An 11989-nucleotide genomic window follows, 5' to 3' on the forward strand; every position below is an offset into this window, starting at 1 on the left:
GGTTTGACTGAGTTTATGAATTACTGTTGATACAATTATCTACAGCTTGCTGAAAAAATGATGAAAATAGAGCTACAAATAACAAAAATATAACACTTTAAATATGGGCAAAAATTTCTCCGTTAGGTTTTTTTTGCACCTTAGTGTAGTTTAACATTTGATAAAGTGTTTGTATATTTGAATATGTAATACCATAGAACACTGAGACTGCATCTTACAAGTTAAAAACTAGCACAACAACCAGGCGTTTGTGAAAAATCAACCCATCTCTAGAGTTGAATCCCGTGATTGTGTACATGAGGACTGCAGAGGCCCTATTATTATTTTTAAGTGCCTCGAAGTGGCGACGAATTAAACAGCAGACTTATAGAAAGGCGAGATGTGTGTGTTTGGTGATTTCATTAATACAGAGGGAGCAACAGTCTAGTCTGAAAAAATGTTTTATTGGAATTTGACCCGAAAAAAGGATCTATAAAAGTTTTATTTTGATTTATTTTATGTAGAGACATGGGAGTCTACGATTGAATATAATAGGTCTTAATGTCTTAGTTTGAAAAATATTTATGTTTACTTATGATGCAGGTGTTATAATAAAAATTATGCGTTGTATTGATTGTATTGATTTAATTAGCTATTAGATATTTACAATACAAGTGAGTTAACAGCATCATTACGATACGCGTGTGAAAGTTCAACAACAACACAAGTATCTTAATGGAGTTAACTCGCGTGTATTGTACAATAATTTATCTATGTCTAACTATAAAAACACAAAAAGAATTTTAAAAATTATTGTACTTAACTATATACCTATCCTAAAAATCAATTACTTTAATACCTTTGGTCAAATAACACCATGCATGGCAATATCAATATGACAGTAAATAATATTGATGTCACTAGTTTAAAAAATGAGCGATTCGGAAAGCATTCCCTCTGACATTGAAGAAAAGGCATTCAGAGCCATTTCTGGATTGCTTCCAGCAAGATCGAAACAGAAGTATAAATATACATACCCTAAGTATGAAAAATGTAAATGAAAAAGTACTCATAACATATTTTTCCAATTTAGTGCAAAATATTTTTTTCTCTTTGGTAGTCATCTAAACAAGGAGTGCGGTAATGAAAATGCGTGAGTTAAGAAGCTCTTAACTCACTCAAAATGCGTGAGTTAAAAACTTCTTAACTCACTGACGGTAGATAAAATATTTTACAGTACCTATATTTGCTTTTGTTAATGATCTGTTTACTTTTTTAATAATATTTAAATTATTTTTAATAATATGGAGTTAAGCTGATGTTTTCTAATTTAATATTGAATATCGTATTGGTATTATAAACAATATACATTACGATGCATTAAAAATTGGTAGTAAAAAATCTAGCCAGATGCCTTACCTACGAACCCAGTTCTTAACCCTGAGCAACGGATACTTTTTTCTTTCTGCTTAGGTAATGACAGAAAAGTCGTCACATTATTATATATGACAGTTGTTAGTGACAAAAAGGAGAATTGTATCGTTTACAGGTAATGTGTTGTTTTAGTAGTTGTTTAGAATGATCAACCGTTAATATTATTTTTATATACTAGGGGTTTCAATTTCTCTATCACACAGTATATTTTTTAAATAAAAAATGGTTATAAAAATCATCACTTTAAATGTCAAAATTTGAAAAATATATAAACTCAAATTGAAAATCAAGGTCGTATTCACACAATCTTTTCAAAAATTCAGTTTATTAAGTAACATCTGTTGGAATAAATTAGTATTTACAGTGACATCGACTCCGCGGTAAAATTAGTGACCAATAAAACCGAACTTTATACCCAACGTAAATTAGATTTTATTTCTACACTTCGGTTTCGCAGTGAGAATTTGAAAAATACGACTAAATTGTACTGGGGTGAGTTATGATCAGTAAAATAGCATTTTAAGATGTCGTTGTTCGTTGTAAAATCTAGAAGAATGGTATGTGTTAGTTGTACGGGTTATGGGCCTGTATAACTTTTTAAATTGGCGCTTTAATGACAGAATGAAATATTATTTACTGTTGTTGTAAGTTTTGTTACCATAGAAGTCGTGGTGGTTTCTGTTTGTATTCCTTGCGTTCTTTGAATATATTAAGTATTTCTATTATTTTACTATTTCTATGGAGCAATCAACAATAAACAATGCTTCTTTCTTTGAATGTGGTAAACAGTTATTCAGTATTCAAACTAAAATAATTTCGGAGTTTAATGAGAGAATTGTTAAATGTTTCTTGTAGGCTTTTGTTTTTTTGTGGGCCAATTCCTAAACCTACAGAGCTAGGTATTCAGCAGTGAAAAAGTGAAAAACAATCGGGTTTATCCCGTCAATCCCGCCAAACACCATCTTTCGATGTCCACCTCGAATAGTGGAAAAATTAATCACGTTGCAAAAACATAAGTGTATTTAAACTGTTAGCAATTCTTATAGAAATAAAATACTCTCGTGCTTAAAATAAATTTATTTTAAGGACGTCTTATTGGAATAAATAGATAAGCAACGCTTTTCAAAAATAATAAGACAATGCCAGTTTATTTTGAACGTGGTTCTTTTAAAACATATAGGGTGATAATTACTTTAAAAGGACTAAATATTAGATGTCCGATAAAATAGTAAACACTTTATATTGCATGCTTTAATTTTTATTATGTATATAAAACAATATTATATTATCAGCAATCGTTTATAAAACAAATAATTAGGTAAATCGAATTCCATAGAACGAATTAATTATTTTAACGTGATTTATTATGCATTTTACAATGCATATTTTTTCTGAGTGTAATGTTTTGTCGGCTGATTGCCACATGGAGTGTAGTAAACTATGGTTAGGTTGTGAGAACAGTTGTGCCAAAACAGTTGGAAGTATTTTTTAGGCAGAAACATTAACGCCCAATATAGCAAATAATAATATTTTGTTTTTCCTCTTATGATAGACAGATAAGAACCTTAATTTTAAATTAGAACTAGTCTAGACACATTACTTATAAAAATCATATTGCCCCTTGAGACAGAAAAGAAACATATCCCAACTAGGTAGGTAAAATACTATTTTTCTATTTAATTTCTCGATTTTCTATGTGAAAAAGGTTATGGGAAATCAGCAAGAACAGTTAACCTAATAGGACTGATCATTCAGCCGAAAGTGTCTGCCAGGCGCATGCGAAAACTCTTCGCATGTGACGTCATTGTAGCCCTTGTCATGACAGTGTGTGTATTATTGGATTTCCGTATGCAAAACATTCAGTATTTAGTTTATTTGTTTAAACACCTTATATGTATGCAGTATAGGAAATTAACTGTATAAATCGTATTAAATATTCGGATAATGCATTTTTAAGAACAGGCCTCGGATATTGGCCTTTTCCGAAATCAAACTGCCGAGGTAATTGAATTCCGCTACATATTCCAACAGTTCATCTCCGATTTTTATAGCATTGTTGTGATCTTCCGGGGGAGTGCACATGATTTTAGTCTTATTGATGTTCAGCTTAAGTCCCAAGGCCTCGTATGCCCATGTATATGTGTTCAACATTTCTTGCAATTGCTGTAACGTATTTGCAACTAGAGCGCAGTCATCAGCGTATTGAAGTTCTGTGATGAATTTTGTACGTGTTTTTGCCCTGAGTCTTTTTATATTGAACAGACCGCCGTCGTATCTGTATCTAATGCCCAAACCTCTCTCCTGCAGTTTGCTGTCGACTATAATGGAGAGCGCTGCCATGAATATATTGAATAGGAGAGGCGCTAAGACACATCCCTGCCTAACGCCTGTGTTTGTTAGGAAGGGATCGCTCAGTGATCCATGATATGACACTCTTGATTTGTTGTTGTTATGGAGGCTTTTACACACTGTAAGAAATTTGATGGGTACTCGAACTTTTCATAATTGCCCAAAGTGCATCTCTGTTCACAGAGTCGAAGGCTTTTGTTAGATCGATGTATGCAACGTAAAGTTTAGACTGCTGCTCTTTTACTTTTTCCTGTAGTTGTCGGATGGAGAATATGGAATCGACGATGGTACCGCGGTTGGTGCGAAACCCGTTTGCGATTCTGGGAGAATTTTTCTATATGTGGGTGCAGGCGGTTTGACATAATTTTTGCAAGAATTTTCCTCCGATAGCCCATAGTGAAATTCCTTGGTAGTTTCCGCAGTCTGATGCACTTCCTTTGTTCTTAAATATATTCACTATATTCGCGTTACAAAAGTCCTGAGGTACCTCTCCGCTTTCCCATATGACATCAAAGAGAGCCTTAAGATGACCAATAAGTTCTTTACTTGCACACTTATAGATTTCCGCCGGGATCGCGTCCCAGCCAGCTGATTTGTTGTTTTTAAGCTGTTTTATGGAGTCCTTTATTTCCTGTTCTGTTATTGGAATGTCTAATACATCGAGGCTGTTATACTGAGGTATTATGTTGAGTGCTTCCATATTGGGGTTGTTTTCTTGGTTAAGGATATGGCTGTAATGCTCTTTCCAGCGGTTTCTGATTTGCTCTTCCTCTTTAGAAGTTCGCCATTTTGTGCCATGATTGGGCATCTTGCCTTCTTAGTTGGACCGTATACTTCTTTACAGCCTCGAAGAATTTACGATAGTCGTGATGCGTGGCATACTCCTGAATCTGACTAGCTTTTTGCGACCACCAGTTATCCTTTAGTTGGCGCAGGTTTCTTCGGAGCGTGTTGTTGGCTGCCTTAAAGTTGTCTGCTAGTCTTGGATTGTGTGGATTTGCAGTGACGGCTTGATGTGCTCTATGCTTTTGTTTCAACAAAGCCTCTATATGCGGTTGATTTTCGTTAAACCAGTCTGGTTGTTTCTTTTTGTTGGATTTTCCCAGTACTGCTTCGCTGGTTTTGTGAATCGCATCTCTTAGTTGTGTCCAGCCATGTTCAGCATCCACGTTCAGCATCCACTATCATGACAAGCCATGTTCAGCATCCACTATCATGACAAGGACTACAATGACGTCACAACTGTCAGCTGAAGCGCGGGAAGAGGCGAACGTACGTCTTATGAGGATGAGCAATCTTATTAGTTTACCGTTCTTGGGAAATCAGCAGTACTTCAGTGAAACACCAGACACTTCACATTATTTTTAAAAAGTTTTTTTTATATAAAAATATCAAGTTATACTTTTTCAATAAATCTTAACTAACAATCGAATGCCAAATAAAAGGATAATCAATTTACTTCTATCAATAAATTCAGTCAGGATTGCTCAAATAAATTTTCCAATTTACTTAATCCATTATTTAATTCTGGTTCATCTATAAGAAATAGGTTACGATTTTCTATTAAAATTGCTTAATGAGTTTTCCTTAACAACAAACAAAGTTTTTTTTTCGGTAGATGTAAAAAAGGTATCCTTTTTTTTATATTCTTTTATTAAAATATCGCCTTAAGTGTAACAGAATACAGTATTCACATTCTTATGGGGTTATATGTCATGTTGAGAAAAGATATCGTGATGGAAAAAGGTAAAGATTAACGTCGATGAAGTATGAAAGTCAGTGGTGTAGTTTTTATACAGAAGCTAAATGATTAATCCTCAAAAATAGGCCTTAACATGAACAATAAGACCAAGAGCTACAACATTACCATAGAAAACGTTCATTGAAAACGTAGACTATTATATACAGAGTATCCTAATATTCCGTGGAGAGATAAGGTCTAAAGCTACTGGTTTAAGAAAATTAAGATTAAAGTTAATTAACCAACTTTTAAGGTATAAAAGTATCAGTAAATATTTTTATAATAATAATTTCAATACCTAATTAGGTATTGAAATTATTATTATAAAAATATTTTGTTTTATTTATGTTGTGTTTTATTTATCCCAGGGCAACGCTAAACCTCTTTTTTTTGTACGTGAGTTATATTGACAAATATAATACCACAGATTATACAGATTATAATCTTTGTTTTTTCTTTATTGTTTTTCGTGGATCCAATTATCGGAATCGGGCACTAGTTTGGTGACTAGTTTGCGCACTAGTTTGGTGACTAGTTTGGGGTAGCACGCCCACTTATGGCCTCTAAAATTGTGCACAGCGCCTGACCGGCACAGTTATTAGAGAGATATCGGAAAACCGAATAGCGTCATCCAGTATTTACGCGTACCTTATCATGGTTACGATATGCGCGAGTCAATTTTTAACGCAACACCCGCTAATAACGTTACCGCCTGACGTAATATGCGGATCAATTACACCAAGCGCTCTTTCTAAATAACCTATTATTATAGGTATTTGACAACCGGAGCCAGCCGGCGAGATCTTTTATTTTAGGTTATGTTAGTTAGTTTTATTAGGTAATTTGATATTTAAGTAGCTGGGGGATTAGTTTTAATTAAATAAATATGGCCCAAAATATGGATTCCACCTCTTCCAATACTAAAGAACCTATAAAGAGTCTTAGGTTTACAGCAGATGACGACTTAGCCCTTCTAAGAGAATTTGTTGCTTGTTGCCCTAAACCCACTGGCAGACGTTGAACGATAAAGCACTGGAAATAAGCACTTTAGCCCTTTAGTTTTAAAATACCTAGTAAACAAAACAATTTCAAAGTTTTAAATTCAAAGTTAGGTTAAGTTTAAATAGCGGACGCGACGCGATCAGAATTCTTTCCGATCCGATAACTATAAATGAAGAGAGTTAATACCACCTCACGTAAAGGAAATAACACCTGGCCTTATTAACGTCCATGCACGCTATTCCGTTTAGCGATATCTCTCTATTACGCTGTTTATTGTTATTTTACGCGAGCTTATTTTTGCGCACAGGAAATTTGACTCGTTTGCACATCATCATAAAAAACAATTTTCGTACCACGAATTAGGGACAAGATTTTTATCTGTATACTTATAGGATACCTAATCTGTGATAATACCAAATGCAGCAAGTTTTTTGAAGTTTGCAAGTAAGATATACTTATTTTTATCGGTTTTTTGGACGTGGTGTTTTGTTTAACACACACCCACTTTTTTTAATAAAATATTTCCATTAGATTTTTTCAGTTTTATAATTTTTTTTCATAATATTAATTTAAATCTATTAATTTCCCGCTTTTCATTCCAATTTTTTTTATTAGGATTAAAAATGGAACATCTTATGGCGAGGCTGTTCGTTTGACATACAGGCGACGCACAAAAAGTCATTTTTGCTCCGAATAGAACATGCAATTTTTTTCAAATGTCAGAAATAAGCTTTTAAAAAATTCCGTTCCAAACGTTCCATATAATATAAAAAGATTTAAAAGTAATACCTTGTATGTTTGAAGATCATTATGTTATAGATATAAACTATGGTTACGGATCGTTGAATTTGACACTTTATGTCAATTTAATAATATATTTTCGTACTTTTTTGCTTAGGCGTAAAAGTGCTTTACTTTTAAGCCTAGGCGTTAAAATGACTTTTTTTACGACTAGCCTAGCAAATGCAGTTTGACACACGGAAAACTCGATCTGAAATTGGCGTTTTGCAAACTGTTGTGTGCTAAGGATTTAGCGAACGACATGTGTCATTTTGCACACGACATGTGCCAATTTTAACATTTTTAACCTCCAGTGTTTAAAATGTGTTCCACTGGAAAGTGTCATCAAAACTGGCAAAAACTGAGTGAGTCAGCTGCTAATTTGTAGTCGTAGAAAAAATAGCGAAAAAACTCGTTCAAAAACTTCTTTGTACACTCGTTCGACCTGTGGCTCGAGCCGCAGGCAAGACCAAACCAACAAACTGTCGAACTAGTGTGCAAAACGTCGTTTTCGAAACTCGTTGTTTAATATACTATTTTTATATCGGCCATCAAATTAATACTTTTGTGACGAAAAGACTATTATTATTTTCGATTCTATAATATCTTTCGAAAAATAAACAAAAATCTGTCCGTACCGCCACTGACATCTCTCGATGCTCGCGACATTATTTTAACCCCATTGTTACGGTTTAAAGTTTATATAGAGCGGAGAGTTTTTTAAGGGCTCTCGTACAGCTCCCCGCTCCATAGAATTTGATCCTGGCAGATAACAAACACGCCAGCCTCTCTTGCAGCCTCCATTGTGTCCGCTTTTTCCTTGCTTTTCTGCATCGATTCTCGTTTTAATGTTCCGATAATGGGGCTCTCGATTAAAGAATTTCAGCGCCGAGGGTCGGATGGGGTGGGTTTTTTGATGCGACATCGAAGTATCAAGTTCGGGGATTGTCGTATTTGTTTACGTTTTGTGGTAGGTTCTTGGTGATTGTTGTTGGAAAATAGGATAGAGAATGCCTTATTTTGAAGTACCTGTTTCAAATATAGATATTTTGAGACGTAAATGACATGAATTTTATATTTTCTTCAATATGGTTCGTCTATTCTTGTACGGCACCAAACCAAACTAAAACATATACAATTTTATATACTAATTCATTATAATAAAATTAAATAATAAAAATATTGCAGTTATATTTCCACAGTTTAAGTGAAAAGTTTTGTTCCCAAATATCTACTACTACTATATACAGGGTGGTCCGAACTGTATTACGGAAACTTCGGCAGTATATACTGCAGATAAAAATAAGTCAAAAAGTTCGTATAAATGTATGTCCTAAAATGCTTAGTTTCAGAGATACAGAGTGTGGAAATTTCATTTTTACTTCGATTATTTCCAAATAATTTCTAAAGTACCGTCAATATTTAGATGAAAATTGGTGTCTGGAAGTTTTTTGACATGAGAAATTTGATTTTGAGGTCAATATGACTCCTACTTGTAGAGGGCGCCACCTACATATTTTTAACTGGTTTGAAGATTAATAACTTTTTGTCCGTACCGGTATAAAACTACCGAGTTTAAAAATATACATTTGTAACGTTTTCTACGTAAAAAAGGTCCCTTGGTAAAATTCGCTAGGAGTAATGATTCTCGAGATATTTGGATTTAAAATTATCAATAACTGTCATAACTTATGAATAATTTAAAAAAATAAAATGTTCCCAAATTTAGTCATTTCAGTTACGTTTATTATTTGTCAATAATGACATGTATTGACTATTTCCATTCAAAATATCTTGAAAACAGTTGCTCCTAGCGATTTTTACCAAGAGACATTTTTTACGTAAAAAATCACGGAAATGTATATTTTTTCACTCAATAGTTTTATACAGGTACGGACGAAAAGTTATCACTCTTCAAAACAGTTAAAACACATGTAGGTGGCGCCCTCTATAAGTAGGAGTTATATTGACATCAAAATCAAATTTAACATGTCAAAAAACTTCCAGACACCAATTTTTCGTCCAAATATTGACGTTCCTTCAGAAATTATTTAGAAAAAATCTAAATAAAAACGAAATTTCTACACCCTGTATCTCCGAAACTAAGCATTTTAGAACATACATCTACACGAACTTTTTTGCTTATTTATATGTGCAGAATATGCTGCCGAAGGTTCCGGAATACAGTTCGGACCACCCTGTATATTATAAACGCGTGTTCAAATAATATGGTGGAATATAATATATCAACTATAATCGAAACGAGATGTAATTAAAGAAATATCATCGTAACAATAGCTATTTTAGAAATGTCTAGGTTTACTTATTTCACTGAGATTTATGAAAAAAAATTCTTTGCCTCGGATACAGATACCGCCACGTTTTGGAAATAGCTTAAAACAAAACAAAATTGAACGAGGTAACAAAAAACGCCGAAAAAATCCCCTCACGCCCTCCTTACGAGTAGTTTTCAGGCGCTTTTAAGAATCGAAAGTAGGTCGAGGCAAACCGAAGTGGGTCAAGATAACTGGAAATAAATCGAAATTCGTCAAATTTGGGCGAAGAAATGCGACCTTGACATGATTCGAAGAGTTCTCCGCATAGTGTAGCGGCTCAAAAAGACCCTTGTGTTTCTCCTTTGAGAAGCAGGACAATGGTTAATTATATCCCGGCTTTTTATATGCACCGCGTAAAGATCGCACTGCTCGCAGCGATGCCCCTTTCTTCATCGTCCCCATAAAATCGATTTTAAGTAATTCTCGGCCGCATAATTGCCTTTTTTGGTTTTTGTGCCCGTTTTGATCTCGACCGGCCGGCGCGGCAAGTCGATGCAGATTCGATACGATGTTTACGTTCGGCGATTCGATCTGAACATCGTCGAGGAATTTTTACATTCAAATTAATTCGTCCTCGCCGATGAATGGTTTTAAATATTGTTGCCAAGCCACAGGAAGCTTTGATCAATCGAATGATAAAAGTATTTAAATAAGTAATTAAATGAATCGATTCGCAATTCGTTGAACACTTAATTAGTTTGTCTAGGTTACAACGTTTTTCGTCTTCCGATTTCTAATCTCCACCTCTCTCTATATCCCCCTCCATCTACTTCCAAACCTCTGTACAAAACTTCTTTATCAATACCCTCCCTCCAGCTCTTGCGTGGTCTTCTTCTTTTTCTCCAATTTAATATTTTCTTTGAGATTCGATGTTCTTCCATTCTTTGCACATACCATATTAATTGCTGAGTTCTAATGTCATCTACAATGTCGTGTTTTAGTTCCATTTGGCGTCTTATGGTTTCATTTGGTATTTTATTTTTTCTGGATTTTTCAGCCGATCTTCTCCAAAAGTCCATCTCCGTGGTTTTTAAGGTAATTATGCTTTTTACCATGGTCATAATTGTAAATTCTTTTTATTTTCTATTGTCAAATTTTTATCCTTTAGCATCAAAACTGCTTTTCTGCCTTGCATATTTCTCTTCCGTCTTTGGATATTTTAATTCCGAGATATTTGTAGCTGCTGCAATGTCTGATGACTTGTCCTGTTACTATTCGTAGGTTTTGTTGTTGTCTACCAATGCACACGTATTCCGTTTTTTTAATGTTCAGTTCCAATCCCCATTTTTCATAATCCTCGTTAAGTTTTCGGGTCATGCATTCCAAGTCCTCTATATCTTGTGCTACAACAGCCTGGTCATCTGCGAATGACAAGATGTACACTGTAGTATCATCATCTACTGGTAATCTCATATAACTACATTTTCGTTCAGTGTATTTTCCAAGTAAATCTTAAATAATATGGGCGATAAGCAACATCCTTGTCTAAGGTCTTTAGTGACTGTAAATCCCGGTGTTAAGCCATGGTTTGTTGTAATTCTGTATTTTGAGTTACAGTATAAGGATTTAACAACCTTTATTATTTGTGTTCATATTGCTTTGTTGCAGCGTCTCCCAAAGTCTCCCTAAAGGTATACTGTCGTAAGCTTTCTTCAAATCAACAAATAGAATATGAACTTCCTGATCGAATGCTGTTTTCGTTTCTAAGATTTGAGTTAATGTGAAGAGATGGTCTGCTGTGGATCGTCCTGCTCTAAGGCCTGCTTGTTCTTCAGCCTCCATATCAGCATATTTTTTTTCAATTCTATTTTTCAGAACCTTTCCATATAACGCTGCTAATGGTACCTGTAACCGCGAGTGTAACCGCTATTCCTCGATAATTATCGCAGTTACTTTTATCTCCATTTTTATGTATTGTTGATACGTATGACAGCTTCCATTCTTCTGGTACTTCCGAGGTGTTGAATCATTTTTGAAAACCTTGTATAATTATATTTGACTCATTGTCTTGGATATCTATAAATTGTGGTCTGTCTTCTGTAAGCATTGTCCCTTTTATTAAAAAATAAATAAATGCACTGTGTCTCATCGTCACACTTTTTTCATCAACGAACTACAGAAAAACAATCTCTCAAAAAAAAGTTTCCAGAAAAAAATAATTAAACGACATCGATTCCTGAAATACCAAACTGCCGTTAAATTAAACCGACTTTAAGGTTGCTTTACACGGATCGTTGGTCGGACATTTTCCTCGGTAACCGCAGCGGTAATAGAGTCGTAGGTAATGTGTACGGAGCTTAAGAGAAACGAACGGAAAAAGTAATAAAAAAGGAGTAAAACGAATTATTTGTCGAATTGACACAACAGC

General features: G+C 34.3%; 1 protein-coding gene across 1 annotated transcript; it reads right to left on the reverse strand.

Moving 5' to 3' along the window:
* Positions 1 to 10731: 10731 nt before the first annotated feature.
* On the reverse strand, positions 10732 to 11403 carry LOC115879109. The gene is made up of 2 exons (XM_030895755.1): positions 11196 to 11403; positions 10732 to 11072 (listed from the first exon to the last, which is right to left on the reverse strand). Exons 1-2 carry the CDS (start codon positions 11401 to 11403, stop codon positions 10732 to 10734), a joined length of 549 nt encoding a protein of 182 aa, XP_030751615.1.
* Positions 11404 to 11989: the final 586 nt, after the last annotated feature.

This window comes from Sitophilus oryzae, unplaced genomic scaffold (genome assembly GCF_002938485.1).
Source record: "Sitophilus oryzae breed Bouriz unplaced genomic scaffold, Soryzae_2.0 scaffold_1576_pilon_pilon, whole genome shotgun sequence".
Lineage (NCBI taxonomy): Eukaryota > Metazoa > Arthropoda > Insecta > Coleoptera > Curculionidae > Sitophilus > Sitophilus oryzae.

What these genes read in the sequence shown, in the direction of transcription:
- LOC115879109 (XM_030895755.1), bottom strand. Translation starts at nt 11,403, where the DNA reads ATGGAGGCTGAAGAACAAGCAGGCCTTAGAGCAGGACGATCCACAGCA. An exon ending in TATGAACACAAATAATAAAG is followed by an intron (nt 11,073 to 11,195) that starts GTTGTTAAATCC and finishes ATATTATTTAAG; the next exon opens with ATTTACTTGGAAAATACACT.